The sequence below is a fragment of the Halichoeres trimaculatus genome, unplaced genomic scaffold (genome assembly GCF_033239565.1).
Source record: "Halichoeres trimaculatus isolate MK-OKI-2021-1 unplaced genomic scaffold, fHalTri1.1 fHalTri1_scaffold_18, whole genome shotgun sequence".
Classification (NCBI taxonomy): Eukaryota; Metazoa; Chordata; class Actinopteri; order Labriformes; family Labridae; genus Halichoeres; species Halichoeres trimaculatus.
The window spans coordinates 31,180,617-31,199,146 of NW_027437196.1; the positions used below are offsets into that span (position 1 = coordinate 31,180,617).

An 18,530-nucleotide genomic window follows, 5' to 3' on the forward strand; every position below is an offset into this window, starting at 1 on the left:
CGTTGTTATGGTTGGCTGTCTGAAAGCTTGCTCTATGCATTCTTTCTTTAACCCACTCAGCCTGAAAATTTATGAACTCGCAGAGATGCATGATGAAGATAAAACATTCCCACAGCACAACTAAATAACCTTTAAATACAAACAAAAGCTACAAATAAAGAGGTCCTCTAACAAAACAGCTCTAATAAAGTAGCATGGACATGATGTGTCTGCTCCCCTTTGAGTGGCTGCAACTGACTGTTCAGAGCTGATGTCTCCATCTGCATGAAAGTTGAAAGAAATCAACGCTTACAGGCAGAGCCAGGCCTCCTTTTGTGTTGGACACATGACAGAGTTAAAGGCAAAGCTCTCCAGTTTATTCAAACACTGCTGTTGTTTTCAGAAAGCAAACTCGAAGATCAGCTCACTGATCACTCTTATCTTTACGTCCTTGTTTTAATCACCCTGCATGACAGAGCTTTAATAATAATATTTGTATTTAAATTTTATGACTGTTGATTCTTCTTTTAACAAGGCTCAAGCTAAAGGTAGAGCACAAGGCCAAACTTAAAGACGGGGTATTCTGCTCTCCCATATTGTGAACAAGAAAATAAAATAAGAATGCTGGATATTCAGACCAAATGTGTGCAGATTTCAAACCACTACATTTTGATATGTATGAGGAATTCCTGGATCTGTCTGTGAATGGCTTAAAACAGGCCATTCTAAATGTAGCACCAGATCTTCTTGAGATCTTCATGGGACTTGATGAAATAATGACGTCATTGCATAATAATCTCCTAACTGGTTCATGACTCACTGGAGGGGTGGGCCTCGAACACCAAGAAATCACCTGTAACACCCCCTAACAGGCCTCCACAGGGCTGACCAATCAGAAGGAAGTGGGTTTGTGAAGAGGGGAGTCTCATGCCGAGGCCACACCAAATGCAAATTCGCGAATTTAAATGCGTGTCAAGCCTGTAACGCGCTGCGTGAACGCCCGAGTCTCGCCGCTGGACTTTTTTGACAAGCTGAGAGGCTGACGAGTGTCACTGTGCATGCAGAGTTGAGAGCCCGCTCACTTAAAGCCCAAAAGAGCATCTGAAAAACAATGAGCTGTGGTTTCAAAAGCATGACAGGAGAGTGTGTAAAAGCTTTGATGATCACAATCAAGGCCTGCTGCCTCTCCCCTTGTAATCCACCTCCACTGGCCCTGCCTGGCTGTTCCCTGTGACCTAGTTCTCGACCTCCTGAACCCCTGGCCCATGCTCCCGGAGGTCAGAGGTCTCCCTGGGGATAATGAAGGGGTGGAGGGAAGAGAGGACCGCAGAGAATTTCCATCTTTTCCCTGGCTCTGGCTCTGTCCCTGCCCCGCTCTTTCCTCCTCTCTATCAGGCTCAAAACTACACTGAGGAAAACACAGTGATGACCTGTGCAGCAAATCAAGCTGGAAACGAAAATTTACTGAACTTACCTTCAAAACCTGTCTCCTTAGCAACTTTCACCTAAGCCTGCTCCTTTTTTTCCAGTCTCTGTACAGTACACATGTCGTATTGTATAACTCTGGATAATGACACACAGCGCATATTATTTTCTCCTCCATCTTCCAGCGGGGTTGGAGTCGGAGCAGGTGGCGGTCGTCGTGGGGGAATGTCATACCTGATTGGCTGCCGCAGCACTGCCTTCACGCAAATTTGCATCGAAAGTTCGATATTTTCAACTCAAGTGTTTAGACGTCTGACGCCCCAAACGCGGCGACGCTCCAATGCGCCACGCCCAAAACGCCCCATTGCTCTAAACGCACTGACGCCCTAAATGGGCTGTGCCAAACGCGTCCAACAAGCCGTCAGGGGTGAATCGGCATTGCATTGACTTTGTATGTAATCTCGACGCAAATTCGCTTTAGCATCCAGAGGAAACAGGATTACAACCGAAGGGACGTCGCGGGCTGCACCTCAAAAGCATAAAAATGCACAATACCCCCTCTGGAAAGTTGTCTGAAACTTTGGCTCTAAGTAGCTTCAGTCTACACTCAGTCATATGCCCAGCTGTTGCAATTCCCATGAGGCCTTTGCTTCCCTCTTGGTGGTGTCTTTCAGTAAATCTTTTAGTTAAATTAGAGAACCCTCTGGGTTGGTTTGTATTTCTTGAAAATACAACTACAGCCCAGCTCCAGCTGGCCTCCTTCATCCTGACACCTCAGAAGTTTCTGTTCCTCTGGTCCTTTGGGCTGGAAATGGTACACAGCTGTGGAGTGGTACAGTTTGGCAGCTTTTACAGATGATTAGCCACTCTCTGTCTTGAAGTGCTGATAAATCAAAGGCACCCCAATGAGATGGGTACGTGTTTTGTATTTGTTGTCTCTTGCTCTGCTGACTTTCACTAATGTTGGTTTGTTTAATGATGTTGTTTTATGGGGTACAGTGAACATCAACACATTCAATTTTTTTTCTGCTTGACACTTTTTTGGTTTTAATTAGTGCTGTCAGGCGATTTAAAAAATTAAACTTATTAATTACAGGATTTGTAATTAATTAATCTAATTAATCGCATTTTGATCTCATATCTGCTTTAGGTCCCAAAATAAAGAATTTGAATTCCAGGACATTAAAATTACATTAAAAGACATTAAAAAAAACATTTAAAAATAAGGTGGGAATATATACAACTCATTTTTAGGTACCCTGATGCATAAGAAACACATGAAGAAAGTGTTATGGTTCTATCTTTACAAAATCTACACAGTCCTGCACCTAAGATAGGCTGATTTGATTTTTAGGACGGTTTTAGCTTTTGTCACATTTTTACTCAATGTTGACTTGATTTTCACTGCAATATGAACTTCTATACTTCTATGAGGTCAGGTGAACCAGGGCTACAGGCTAAAAACTGTGAGGAACTATGTACAAAACACTTTATTCAAGTCTTGGATCAAAGAAAAGTGAAGTATTCTCAGTTTTACGTGCTCTGAACACACAAACTGTTGCTGATTGGTGCAGAGCAGCCCCAAGCTGAAACATGACACCAGGAAGATGGAAGCAAATTTTCAAAGAATTCTTTAGATTTAAATACAGGACATTTATCGATCATTCAGGGCTTGTTTAATGCAGTAAAGAGTGTAGAATTATCTGGGGTTTTTTTTTCAGAATTGAGCAAACGGTTGATTTTCTGTAGATTTTCAAAAAGGACGTGTGAATAAACGCGATGTGGATGGCAGTCACAAATCAATCTCGCTTCCCTCCATCCGCATGTTGCTGACGCCATGTGTGATACATTCAGGGACCGTCGGAAATTTGAAAATCTGACGAGAACACCTCTTTTTCCAAGTAGGACACACGGTTTGTAAATGCCAGACATTTAAAAATAAGTGCGTCTTTGAACGCCCCACGGGTTTGGGATCCAGATTAACAGATTGCGGTGTAATTAATTAATCTAATTAACGCGTTAAAATGACAGCCCTAGTTTTAATCATTGATGAAAGCAGCAGTAAATTGTGTCTTGGGAGTTATGTATTTCTTTAATGTTTTGTTGTTGTCATGGTAAAGAGACTGATTGAATCATTTCTGTCAGTTTCACTTTCAGTCCTTTGCCCTGGCTTTAAGGCTGTATGCCTGAATCCAGACAGCAAACACTTTAAAGCTCGAACTTCTGCTCACATTACCTTTAAGGCCTGCAGGACCCTGTAGACCTGGGGGTCCTGGGTAACCAGGAGCACCACTTCTGCCAGGATAGCCGTGGGTTCCAATGGAGCCTTTAGGTCCTGGTACTCCTGGCTCACCTGGGGGTCCCTTTAAGCTGTGGCAGGGTTCACACCTTGCTGGGGGGGCCAGGCTCTGGAGCAGCGCTGGAAGCTGGTCTGCAGAGCAGAGAGGAGGTGCTAACTCATTCACATGTGTGTTTTAAAGATCATATTTCATATCTGTTGAGGTTTCTTGTGAGCAGCAGAACTGTCTGGATTTGTTTCACTGGTATCAGGGGCTTGGAGGGGGTACCCTGAATTATGGAGAAGCTTCTAGTTAATGCTTCACACAAATTGGACAGTATATTTGTGAGTGATTTTAATTTCAATGTTGTGCAAAAACTTTGTGGATGGAAGAAAAAAAAAACCAACATCTTCATCAAACTTTGTGTGATAAATTAGATCTGTCTTCAATCAGAGTGGATTTTCATTTTCTGGTATCTGCAGGCAAAGAGTTTATAATACTTTTCATAAAGTTTGTCTTTGCTCATTTATAGAAAGAGAAAGCATCCAAATATGTGTTTTCCACTGCAGGTTGTTATACTGTACCTGAAGCAATACACAAAGCAGTCTGATTCAACTCTAATAGCGTTCATTCTATCCAGTCCCAGTCATTGAATTGATAGATGCAATCAGCTGAAGAGCAGCAGACAGAATCAACGAGCATCAAGTATTCTGTATTTTTCTTTATGTCTGCATTCACCAACACTCTGAGTATTTATTCACCAAAGAAAGTTTGTAATAAATGAGGTTAACCCACACTAACCTCTGTAGATAACTATGGTTTTCTCAGGGTTTCAGAAACCTTGAGCTTTTCAGCCTGCTTGGCTTTTCTCAACACAGAGAAAAGTTACATCTTTAAGCAGCTCAGCCCACTGCCTAACATGCTCCCCACTGGCAAATGTCAAAAAGGGGCTCTGTTAAAACTTCACTGCTAACTTCAAATGTACAAGGGAGAGAGATTAAAGATGAAACATTTTTGGGTGAATGGTCATTGGTAACATGTAGAGACAGACAACCATACAGTCTGTGGAGAACCCACACATGCACAGGAAAAACCCAGATAGGCCACAAAGTGCAAGCAAGGAATCTTCTTACAGTGTAACAGCAGTTAACCCACTGCACTGAACTGTCATCAGACTTAATGCACATTCTTATCTCCCATATTCACCAGTTTCAAAAGCTACTATACTCTGGGGACATTTGTAAACCAGGTCAAAAAATGGGGCTTTTAACACAGAAGCTAACGGGATAGCTGAGTTGAGGAGGTTCGCCTCAAGTGGACTCTTGCCATTTTTCCCCACTTCACCACAGGGTTGCTACCTGGCTCATATCAAACCAACAGCCCTCTCAATCATTGTTTTGTACTTTTTTCATTGGATGCCCTCCACTTTCACAGTAGTAACAATAAGCCAATGAGATCTTCTGTCAGACTGGACATGGGCCTTGGGACGGAAATCTCTTTGAGCTTGTTCTTAGTGACACGCTGACAAAGATGGATACTCACTGCGCAGGACATCCGAGCAGAGCTTCAGCAGATGTTGGTCTGAGGGAGGCTTGCCCTGCAACACACATTTTCACTTTGTTAAGCAGAATATGCCTTTAAATTTTATTTTTTTAACATTTGAGAGATCCTTTCAGAAGGAACGATCAAGGTAGTGTTCACTGACAGGTTTCCCTGGATATCCAGGCTGCCCTGGTTGGCCCGGCAATCCGTCCTGGCCAGGAAATCCTCTGGGACCAACAACACCCACATGGCCCATATCCCCCTTTTTTCCTTCTGCCCCTCTGAGGCCGACATCGCCTGGTAATCCTTTCTGATAATGCAATATAAATGAGAGAAAATCCCAAGATACAACAGGGAAAAATGTGAAACTGAGGTCATTTTTACTACAACATGTTGAATTCAGTTATCAAATGGAAAAGGAAAGATTGGCTTTTTCCCAAACATTGCCTGTGATAATCATCTAAACACTGCAATGTAGTAAAACTGCCAGGTCTGGCTCATTTATCAGAAGGAAAGAGATGCAAAGGAACAAAAATCAGGCATCAAACAGACTACACGCACCCAACTGCAGTCATTAGCTGAAAGGCTGACCTGCTAACTTTAAATCTTTGTCACTTTATCTTACTTCTATATACTTTTATGTCATGCTACGTAAACAGCCAAGAGCATCCCGTCCAATACAGATTTCAAGCAGTTAAGGCAGGCATGTCTAAAGTCAGGCCAGAGATCCTTTGTATCTGATCCTCAGCTCCTTTTGTAAAATATTCTATAAATGGCATGGAAATCTATCACATTCTACATCATGAAAAGTCCAGTAAGGTCTCACTAAACTCTATCTGGACTGTTCATAGTCTGCTAGTCTAAAGCTACAGCTCGGTACATTCTGCAGAAACTCAACAACTCTTTAGCTGATGTCTTTAAATGAATGGATTCATCAGGATGTGAAAATGTGAGAGTTGTCTTCCAATGAAGAACATTTTCCTTGGTCAGTAGCAGAGTTTGCTTATGTTTACGGAGCACGTTACACTGCAGAAAACTGACTGCCGATCATCTGGGATCAGAGACACCTGAGGGACAAGTGAGCTTTGGTTTCATCAGTCTGTGATGATGGAAGGAGGAGGTTTGAGCTCACTGAGGGACCGGTTCTACAGAAATCCCTGAATGAAGCCATAAATACAGAGCATTCAGATGATACTTTCAGGGTTCAACAGTAAGAGCTGCTAGAAAGTAAATCAGATGTGTCCCTCTTTGGAAAAGTTTGGACACTTATGAGTTTAAGCCAAATGTAAAATCTGTGTCCTGATCTCATTACCAACAAAGCTAATCCTAAATACTTACTTGAAGTAAAAATGCATGGACTAATTAATCCACAGAAAAGAACACACAAACACTGTTGGATTATAGATAACTCCAACAAATGCATCCAGCTGCTGGCATGATTAAGCTACATGTGGTTTTCTCCTTATCTGAAAAACAGCATTTTGAATTTCATCTAAAACATGATGAGGGCAACATTTAACATGAATCATTCGAAACTGATGGTGTGATCAGAAAATCAGCAAGAGATGAGCAAAATTTTAAAACCAGTCAGTCAGACATGCCACCTGAACACAAACCAAAAACTTTGTTTCTAGTTCAACAGAGCTCAACAGAGGGAGGCCACAGCCCCTTCATATTTTGTGATTCAGTGGATGGTACAGTAAGTGTTCGATATTTCAAATGTGTTGGTCTGCCGAAAAGAGAGACAGCTTTTGTGATGTATATTTTTGCCCAAGGGTCCCGATTTCCTCAGGCCTGGAGGTATTGGCTCTGTAAGTCCTCTATAGCAGGCGTGCAGACTTGACAGAGCTTCTCACTGTGCTGCAGAATATGACAGAATAGATTATATATGACACCGCAAAGTCTAATTCGACAAACCTCTCCTTTCCTTCCCCAGGGTCCTTCTTCGCCCTGATGAAAGAGAGAAAGGGGAGCAGGGACGGGTGGGGCGGAAGAGGAAAGAGGGAGAGACAGTTAGAGACTGCTGCTTACATATCAAAGACAGAGCTAGTCAGTCAGAGGAGCTATCCATGCTGGTCCTCATTGCTGATGCAGAATGGCCGTCTGTTCTATCAAAACTGACGGCTTACAAAACACCTTAGATTGGTTCATGCTTTTTTAAAGCTTTTTTTCTAGCTTGTTGTAAGTTTATGAAAAATGCGTCCTTGGACTCCTTTGAAATGCTAAATGTTTTTTGGGGGGACAAAATAAAGTATAGGACATGTTTTAGGTGTTTCGAGTGTTCTGTCTCCTTCACTGTGCTTCCTCTTTTTTATTCTGTCTCGCGGCCTTTCTTCCTCAAACGTCCTGTTTTCCTTACTGGGAATCCTGTCTACCAATGGAATTGACATCCCAGATTTACGAGAAACTAAATAATGCAGCTTGGGGAAGTTTGGGAGGATCAGTGAAAACGTATTTGACGTGCAGGAGACATAAGCTGGAGCATCAGATGGCAGCCATGCTCAAAGAACCCGTGTGGGCTCTCAGGAGATGACACCACATGCCTCTTTGTGACGTGTATAACAACACTGGGCATGTATGGACGCTCACCCAGGGGTCATCTTTGTTTGCTCAGTTCATTCAAAGTTCTAACAAACTTTTTTGCATTTAAGCAGGAACTTTTAGAAATTCTTTCAGAGAGCTGTCAGTCTCATAAGACATCTAACAGAACACACACATCAGTTTAATCAATACTCTCATCAAAAGTGACCACAAATACTCAGTGACACCTTTTCTTGTGTCACTGCCACAAGTCTGCTCTCTTCCACCTTGTTCATTGACTAATTCACTTAGAGGGAAGTTTCAGAGCCCTGTGGCCCAACACGTCTGGAGTAGACAGTAAGAGAAGAGTAGAACTGCTGCTGAAATAAATTTTACTCTATAGTTACTGACTAGTATAGAAAATACATTCAACTTCCATTTCCACAAGTTTGTCACATCTTGTGAACACAGCTTTGTTTTTGCTTCTTGTTTTCCTGTGTAGCCTTTTTGGCTTCTGTGCTGATGTATGCGGAAAGCCTACATTTCCAAACTTCAAAGATTCAGAATATATATGTCCCATTTTGGACACTTTCGGTAGAATGCCCCATATAAATGTGTGTGTGTGTGTGTGTGTGTGTGTGTGTGTGTGTGTGTGTGTGTGTGTGTGTGTGTGTGTGTGTGTGTGTGTGTGTGTGTGTGTGTGTGAGAGAGAGAGAGAGAGTTTATGCTATAAAAAGATCAACATAAAAAGTGCTGAACATAAAAAGTAGTTGTTTTGAAGCTCATCTGCTTTGATTAAAAATTTAAATGGGTGCATGGCTGATTACATTTGGGACATTCTAGCTATTAGAAACTGACCAGTGACAGCTCCAAGCCATCATTTATGTTTTGCAGTCCACGACAGCGACATTGCTCTCAACACAACCAGTGACTCTCCAGCGTAGCCACATGAGGTTGTTTTGTGATGAAGTCTTTATTAAAAAAAAAAGGAGAAGAGAGTGGTTGGAGTGGGGTGTGGGAAATTGGCTGGGGACTGAAATGGGTCAAAGGGCCAAGGTTGGAAACAAATCTGTATGCCCAGTCCAAAGACTAAAACCTCTACCTGGGGCAAACAATGTAACCACAAGGCCAAAGCTTCTTTCTAATATGCTCCACTGCTGATAACAGCGGTTTATAATGCAGCATGAACACAAGTCTTGTTTTTCTGCCACATCACTGATCAGAAAACAAAGAGTCATACTCCTGAATTTCTGTAAACATGATAGATTTCTGTCAGCAAGAAATAAGGAAGTCCAGCTGAAGAGAAAGACATGTCACATTTGTCTGAGCAGTGACACTTGTGATTGACTGCTGCTGTATTTAGCCTTGAGAGTGTGTGACCTAGAGGCCAGGCTGCTCTCCTCACTGTTGAATTACAGAGTGTGAACATTAAGCTGCACACTGACAATCACACAGTGGTTTCATCCGTCTCAAGAGCCACAGAGGCAACTGCACAACTATTCAGATGATATAATATAACACCCACTCACACAGACGCACACCCCTGCCTGAATTTATTGTCTAAACCTAATCTAGGGATGCAAGGATCAATGCCTCAGAAATGGATACACAGAGATCAATCTGTAAATGCTACTCATTTGGTTTTGTTCCTATTAAAAGAATCGATTGCAAAGCTTAGCCTGAAAGCTGTGAATTGCAGATCACTCAGCAATTCACAACACTATGTTTGCTTATTAAAAAATATTGATGAGGATGGTAATCTCATCACGGATAAACATGCCGAATCAATTATGTAAATGTGCTTCTCTCTCCTTCTGGAACCTTAATTCACCTTGCTGTCAAGATTAAATCACTCTTAACTGCCTCCTCACATTTTGGATATATTGCCCCTCCAGATCTTAGTTAATTAACAATTCAACAAATGTTTTATCTTGATCGAGCAGATGATTCAAGCTGCAGGAGTAAGACAAACAAGCTGTAAGATCTGGCTGATTGAAATGTGCAGGGTGCAGAGTCTGGATCTGGTACAGAAACTCTCCACTCAAACAAAGCTCCAGTGTAGCAGAGTCTCATTCTACACAAAGGGTATCCCATCAGCCATCATCCAGCCCAGAGCCTCTTCTGACCAGTTCACCAGTCCAGTCCTGGCACTGATTCACGACTTTGTGATTGCCTAATCAGACACAGGGACCATCATAACAGAAAAAAAAAAAAAAAGGACCGTGCAGTTTGGTCGTCACCAAACTTTTCTGAAGTCCCCTCTTTAGTGGAAAAAATTAATTCACACTGCCATAAACCTGCAGCATTTTTTGGTGTCACCACTGTGAAGAAAGTCAGGAAATAAGTGTTTATCATGAAAGTAATGGAGGTCCAGTTGGTGGTGGTCTCCAGGAGTAACAGTATCTCATTTTGCACTTTACATTACCAAACAGAGACAAGTAATCCAAGAAATACACTAGCTCTGTGTCTGTTCCATCTGCACTCTGTTGCGTGTTGACTGTGAGCAGATAGCAGAACACCAGACAGTTGGAGTCACAGACCGAGGAGTTCCTGCTATTCCCCCTCCATTGATAAGTCTCTCTTCATTCATGTTGAGCTGTAAAACCTCAAACCTGCTGACCCCTGGTCTGGCTCCTCGTATTATGTTGATTTGTTGTAGTAGATAAGATAAATCTGATCTTGTGTCAACGTGGTTTATTTCATTTTGAATGTGACTAGATGTTTAAATGTTGTTTTAATGCACCCATTAACAGTGTTGTCTTTTAGAACTTATGTCACTATTTTACTGTCTTGACCTGAAAATAAGACAAGTTTTTTTTGTTGAAAATAATGAGAAGGAGGGGCTGTCTTACAATCCGGGTCCAACCATTGACACATGCTGACAGCTGACTATGGTCGCCAGGGGCGGAGTGGGACTCATTTTCAGCCCTGGAATTTCATACCTCAGACCGGCCCACTTTATATCATGATGTTTTGTATTAAAATAATGTAATTATAACTTTACATGTTAAGAGCGCTGATAAGAAAAAAAAAATGTATATCCTGTGACTGAGGGCGAGCAAAGTAGTCAAAACCATCAACAGACTCATCTTCATCTATCTCATCCCTAACTTGTGGTTCAGGGTTCTGCTGCTGCTGCTGAGCTGCTGTCTCTGAAATCAGTCTCGGAGTAGACTCTGCTCTCCCTTTCACACTTCCTCCAGGTTCCATAAACTCACCTAAACCTGTGCAATAAAAATCAATGATAATAAAAAATAATTTTTTGATCAGTGGCAAAATATGCAGGTCTATTGCATCTAACATTCATCTTAGTCATTTTCAATTGTGTGCTTTGTTTACCATCTTACTTTTGATGATAAAAAGGGCCACTACTAATATTTGGGCACAGAAAGTGATTATATTAGTATTGATGCTTGCTTGTTCACACACTCTGTTACAACAGCTCACCTGTTTCTCCAAAACTGACAGCAGCAATCCCTTCCTCATCACTGTCCCCTGTGTCTTCCTCTGACATTAAATCACATTTGAAAAAAATAGTCAATAGCCAGCCTTGTGGTCAATTCAAGTCAATTTCATTATTGTAGTGTTGAATCATGAAGCATCAATTATCTCAGGGCAATTTTCATATAGAGTAGGTCTACACTATACTCTGATATTAATACTAATATTCACTCAGTGAACAATCCTACCTGCCCACTCTGCACCCGTGGTGGGCTCATAGCTGTTTGTCTTGTAGCCCCTCAGAAGTGAGATGCAGCAGCACCAAAGTTTCCCCAGTTATGTGGTGTCGTCTCATCACATGGTGTAAGCTGCATTTTATTTAACATCTTGCCTAACCAGTTTCATCGCCATCCTCTGCTGTTTCAAACCGCAAGCTTGTTGACGTTTTATTAAAAAAAAGATGCTATTTTTGCACATTTTGGTGTCATTTTCCAGCGCTTTCCTATTTTTTTTATTTCTAAGCTTCTCCGCGCCACCCTTGCTGTTTTGATCCATCTGGCCGGCAGTAGCTACAAGCTGGCTCGTTGCACAGACTCCGACTGGCGGAGCTAATTGTTTTTAGCCTGCACAGACGTGCTGTTAGGTCAGGATGCATCTTAGAAAAAAAAAATAAAAAGCTGCTGATGGAGACGGCCCACAGGGACAGCGGTAATAGCATGTAGGTAACACTCATTCAGAATGTATACTGAACCAAAAAATTATAATTATTTTAAAAAAATGTATATTACCACCGGCCCTCGTGGCCCAAACTTGAGGCTGGCCCAACGGGAATTGCCTCGGTCCTCCTGATTTGCCACTTTGGGTATGATGGTCGCTACACAACCCCAACAGCAGTGAACTTACTGTGGCCTCACTGCAGACCAGCAAGTAAGCACTCAGATATTTTGGCTTCACTTCTCACATAGGGATGAAGACACAGTGTCCAATTTAAAGTAGACTCAAAGTCATCACTTAAGGGGTGGAGACACAAAAATTTGGGATTCCCGCCATGAGCTCAACCCATAAATCATAAATAGCATGTTCACATGGTCACTTTCTGTTCCCGTTCCACTCACACTGACGGACATGGCATGCTGGATTGGCATTCATGATGGTGTTTACATGAAAGTTTATCTGAAACTACTCGGAACTCAGTTCAGATTTGTTTAGAGCTGTGCAGGTTCACCAGTGGTATTGTAATTTTTAGCTCACTTTATTCACAGCAAAGCATTGTTTGCTTGTTGTGCTTCCCCTTTTTTTCTTTTTTTTTTTTACTTCAATCTTTGAGTACAGTTTCAACTTTACCAAGCATGGACATATCTTTTTTGTCTAAATATCTAGGGGATTTTGAGTTTTAGGAAGGAAAAATGGAAAAACAACTAATTACTGTCTCTCACCAAAAGCCTTTTCCTAGAAATAAATAATTCATTCATTTTCCAAACTGCTTATCCTGTTCAGGGTCACAGGTGGCTGGAGCCTATCCCAGCTGTCATTGGGCGAGAGGCGGGGTACACCCTGGACTGGTCACCAGTCATTCACAGGGCTGACACATAAACAGACAGCCATTTACGCACACAGTCACAGCTACGGAAAATTTTGAGTGTTCAATTAAACTGATGAGCAGGTTTTTGGACTGTGGGAGGAAGCTGGAGGAACCGGAGAGAACCCACGCATGCACAGGCAGAAATGCAAACTCCACAATGAAAGGCCGACCTAGTAATAAGTAATATATAATAATATATAATATGTATAATATGCAACTTGTTTAACATCATACACACCAAACCACAGCTCCTGATACAGGTACAAATCCAGGAGCCCATTTTTAAATGAAGAAGTGAAATGAAGTCAGTGTTTGGGCTTCACTGGTTTTAAGAAATACTTTTAATTCATCAAATTCAATGTTTTTTTTTTTTCATTTATTTATTCATTTTATTTTATTTTAATCTTGTCATGTGTTTTTACTGTCTGCCCTCTAGTTGTGTGTTTCTTTTTTGTCTTGCACCACTACATGTTGGAGTACAGACGACAGTTACCAGTATCCTAAATATGTTGCTATCATACTTTTATTTCTATTCTATTTTTTTTATTTATTATTTCTATTTTCATTTTTTTATTTGTAAAGGGAGTTAAAAAAATAACACACTGTCCTTGCTGCTAAATAAATAAGATGATTCTACTCACTTAACTTTACAACTTTTCTGGTCAACAGATGCAGGGCACTAAACCATAGCACAAGAACTTTTACTTCTTTTACTCAAACATTTGAACAGAGGCCTGTTTTTGTGCATGTAATTTGATTTGATGTGATGTCTGTATCGTCTTGCAATATACATTAGAGTGTTGTATTAACTAACATACAAACACACACACACGTGCGCACACACACACACACACACACACACACACACACATACCAGTGGCAATTGCTCTAAGACTGCAAGGGATGCTCAGCTTCCGCTAAAATGTCCCTCAAAAAGTGGTGATATGTACTGCTGTGTGTACATTTCATCAACACAATATGCACTAGTGCAGGCGCACCTGCCCTGTGCCGGCCTTCACCGTGTGAACAGGGTGTGACCAGCACACTTTTCAAATTTCCTGCAGTGCCAAGAGAGGCGCAGTCGAGGCGCAGAAGAGCGCAGAGCTGTGCGTCCACGCCTCCCTCCAAATGGCAGAGAGGGAGGAGAAAAGCCGTGAGTGGGTTTAACACAGCCGAGCGCTGTTTTCACCAATCAAATAAGCGCCTCGCCTTTAAATGCCCTGTGGCCCAGGCGCCAACATGAATCTGCCTACACCTCCCCCTGGTGCGCCGTCAACTCCCCCTGGCGCATATCTCTACGCAGACGGTTGACCAAATTGTCAAACTGGCAGTGCATGGTGGTGCGCCACACAAAATTAGTACTGTGCAGGGTGTGCCAGGCTCGCGCCCCCTGCACTGCGCCATGAAATTAGAGCCCTAAGTGTCTTCTGACTTCAGCGGGGAAGTGCAGAGTGGGTTGTTCCACTGAAAAAACTGGAAAGTAATTGGATAAAGGCTGGGCTTTGTCCCGCCCATCGGACATCAGCGTCTCTGGGGATCTATCAGACAGTGGGCTTTCTGCATGATGATTGGATGATCTGTCTGTGGCTGAATCCCTTTTTGATTGACAGTGAAATGAGCCAGTCAGCGATCTTGAAGTATAACCCTCCACCAGAGCATCTTCAGAGTTTTACAGTTAGTTGTTTTGGACTGATTCGGAGGCTTTATCGATCCCCAGCAAGTTGACCTTTCTTAAAAACGAGTGTTGTGTTTAAAGATTCTCTCTCTTTATTCACCAATAAGCAGCTACAGCTACAGCTGCAGAGCTTCTTCCCCTGTCACTCACACTTACAGCCTGTCGTCGTCTCACGTTGCAGCTCCAGCAGCTAGCAAGCTGGCATGGAGGGTAGAATTTATGTTTAAATAAATAAACAAATTTATGATGTAGGCTGAAAAAAAATGAGCTTCCCCTCCTTGACTGACCAGCAGCCGCCACTGACACACACACACGCACACAAACACCACTCTTAGCGAAAACTTGATATTATGGCATCACATTAGTGTCATATGTCGAGTGATAAAACACACATACGAGTGAATTATCTCATACCACAAGCGCAGAGTAAACTGCCGCACGCCCTTTTTAGTCCTCGCTCGCACAAATTCAACAACCAAGAGCATACAGGGAGATGTGAGCGAGTAAAAATACACAGCAAGAGCTAAAAAAATGCATAGTGATGGTTATATTAAAGGGATAGTTCGGATTTTGTAGCTACGTGCATCAGCGCTGTCTTATTCCTGTCAGCGTCCCGTGACCCGAGATCTGGTGCGGTTTTGGTCCAGACGAAAGTAGTCTGGCAACATGGCTGGGGTCACGAAAATAAAGCGTTTTTCCTCACAAAACAAACTGTGTTCAAAAGATAAATAAATTTGCATCACAAAACTGCAAACCAGAAAAAAGTCAGACTCTGTTATCGATTGGCACTACTTTCTGCTGCATATCACTGCGCCGCGCGGTGCATCCAGCTGCCTGGCGCGCGTTGTCACCGTCATTACAACTTAAAAAAGTTAACGATAACATGTCTGACTACAACACTGATGAAGACATTACATTTAGCACAGAGCCAAGGGGATTTATCTATGAACCCGAATATACTGATGCTGAAATTTGTCAGATGGAGTTAGAACGGGTGGAGAGAGACAATCACAGTCATGTCGCTCCTGGAGCCACAGCTGGAGCCGTGAAAGAGAGAGAGGGTGATAGATATATGGTGGTGCACTTGTCAGAAGTGTGAAGTCATGCCAACAGAGGTGGAGTGCTACTTTTTATTGGTTTCCAGTTTTGTGATGCAAATTTATCACTCTTTTGAACACAATTTGTTTTGAGAGGAAAAACGCTTTATTTTCGTGACCCCAGCCATGTTGCCAGACGTCTGAACCAAAACCGCACCAGATCTCGGGTCACAGGACGCTGACAGGAATAAGACAGCGCTGATGCACGTAGCTACAGATGAGGATGCCCTGAAGGTTCATGTCAAAAAATCTGAACTATCCCTTTAAACTCTACAGCACGCGCACAAGGAGTTACTTTGCACGCGCTGGAGTGTTGCAGCGCTCTCCCTCTCTCCCTCCGTCCTCTCTGCTCACTCGAGTTACAGACTTTTGACAGTTTGGGGGCGGAACCAAGGGGGGTCAGCCCTGCCCTCTTATGATTGGTCAACACCAAACAGAAACACACCCACACATGGGTGCCCTTTTCAGGATTTAACGCCACAGACAGAAAGTTGTGTGATAGCGGCAAGTTGGAAGCCTTAGCAGAAGACGAAGATCAATTAAAAAATACATAACTTAAAGCAATTAAAAAGAAGAAGAAGAGGAAGAGGAGGAAGACACAAGACGGTAGCCACAATGGCGGTGACTACTGAAGATTTGCATGTAAGTATGTTATTAATGGAAACATAACTGAATCCATGTATGGTTCATTCTTTCATTATTCTGTTTCAAAACAAAATCTAAAAAATGAAAACTGTTTTTTGTTTTGTTGTTCTGTTTCAAAGCCAAAAAAGAATAATAGAAAACAGAAACAATCTTTTCTGTTCTGGTTTCAAAAATGGAAAACCCCCCCAAAAAAAGATGTGTCAAAATTGTTTGTGTAATATTTTGATATTAAATGTGAACATCTCTATATAAAAATGAGACAAATAACTCACATTGAAGACAGACATACAGAATCCATGTATGGTTTGTTCTTTTGTTAATCCGTTTCAAAACAAACAAACAAAAAAAACAGACTTGTTTTTTTGTTTTTCTGTTTTAAAACTAAAACAGAATAACAGAAAAACAGAAAAAACATATTTTTCTGTCCTGGTTTTAACAATGGAAAAACAAAAATAATAAAAGATTGTGTCAAAATTGTTTGTGATATTTTGATATTAAATGTGAATATCTCTATATGAAAATTAGACAAATAACTTACATTGAAGGTTTGTACAGAATCCATGTATGGTTTGTTCTTTCGTTATTCTGTTTCAAAACAATATATATTTGTATGTATATTTTATTTCTTATGATCCTTAAGGCAGCTCCTTTACCAATAAAAGATCGCTGCAGATGAGAAATAAAGGCACAAAGCCATTGCACATGAAGGGAGCCATTATAAAATTACTTATTGGTATACTTTAATTCTGTTTTTCCTAAATGCAGCGTCTTTACTGATGAGAGATCGCTGCGGACGAGAGATCGTTGCGGACGAGAAATAAAGGCACAAATCTGTTGCGCATGACGTAAACCATTTTAAAATTACTTATTGGTAAACTTTAAATCTGTTTTTCTTGAATACAGCCTCTTTACCGATGAGAGAGCGCTGCGAAAGAGAAATTAAGGCGCAAAGCCGTTATGCATGAAATGAGTCAAAACTTGCAGAATAGGTGAAAAAGAGGGAAGGAATTTTTTTTTTCCGATGTTTCTTGGTTTATCTGAGAGCAGATCAGACAGCAGCAGACTGTGCACTGTCTGTCTCATCGAAACACATGGGAGTGTGCCTATGCGCACGGATAAGATGGAGTTGATCGTCAGCGATCTGTTACTTACAAAAAAAAAAAGCTCAGGAACATGTCTGTATGTCTGTCTTCAATGTGAGTTATTTGTCTAATTTTATTTGGAAATGTTCACATTTAATATTGAAATATCATGTACAATTTTGACACAATCTTTTATTATTTTTGGTTTTTCCATTTTTAAAACCAGGACAGAAAAACATGATTTTTCTGTTTTACTGTCCGTTTTGGTTTTAAAACAGAAAAACAAAACAAAAAAACAAGTCAGTTTTTCATTTTTCAAATTTTGTTTTGAAACAGAATAAGAAAAGAACGAACCACACGGGGATTGATAAACTCACAATCTGATTCCAAAATAAGTTGGGTTTTTTTTTCCTCAGTGAAATTTGAAGACTTTCCTTCCTCCTTGTGTCTTTGTGAGGACACTTTCTCCCTTAACTGCCTCATATTTACAAAAATAAACTTGTTTTTCATTCCAACTTAACCTTTAAAAACCTGGGCTATGCTGCCACCCAGTGGAAGAAAGATGGCACTACACTTACAGGTGTGCCAGGGCTCCCTAATTCTCCATCTCTGCCAGGCTCCCCCTGTAAAACACAAACATCATGATTAACAGAAGGTTCATGCAAAATTGTTTACAAACATGCTTGTGTGGCTTCATGCAGTGTTGTGTGTGTGTGTGTGTGTGTGTGTGTGTGTGTGTGTGTGTGTGTGTGTTGGTGCGACCGGATTATCGGGTCATTTTATCGGTTTACGTACCGACATTACCAGGACACCACCGGATTATGGGGACACCTCAAGTGTCCCGATAAGTCGAGCAGCGTAGACGCATTACAGACGATGTCAGTAAGCGCCTCGTGCTTTTTCTCGACATGTCCTGACAAGTACGGAAATCTAACTTTTTTGTGTCTCACACACAAAGTCATACACACGGAAAAATTTTGGCGCCATTTGGTTTTCATACACAAAAACCGGATATTCACACACAAATTTAGCACAGTTCATTGGTTTAGCGCTTTCGTGATGTTCTGCTCAGTGATTTGCTGCTCTCGACGTCAGTCTGGGAGGCTCCTGCACCGTGATTGGCTTCGCAGTCTGCTGCTGCAGAGACTCACAGAGAGCAAAGATGGCCGCGATTTAAATGGACTAAGGTAAGGGAAATGTTTGGTTTGTCTTCTATAAGCTTGAATTTAGTAAATTTACTGCTGATTTCATGTTTTGGACATT

At 41.5% G+C, this 18,530-nt stretch overlaps 1 protein-coding gene across 1 annotated transcript in view; it reads right to left on the reverse strand.

Moving 5' to 3' along the window:
- LOC141807266 (uncharacterized) overlaps window positions 1–18,530 on the reverse strand; it is a 156,538-nt gene that overhangs the window by 32,355 nt on the left and 105,653 nt on the right. The window contains exons 18-22 of the mRNA XM_074693145.1: window positions 17,846–17,890; window positions 7,143–7,175; window positions 5,389–5,535; window positions 5,226–5,280; window positions 3,641–3,835 (exon numbers count right to left, since the gene is read on the reverse strand). Of these exons, the coding sequence (XP_074549246.1) occupies window positions 3,641–3,835; window positions 5,226–5,280; window positions 5,389–5,535; window positions 7,143–7,175; window positions 17,846–17,890 (475 nt within the window). The remainder of the gene's footprint in view (window positions 1–3,640; window positions 3,836–5,225; window positions 5,281–5,388; window positions 5,536–7,142; window positions 7,176–17,845; window positions 17,891–18,530) is intronic.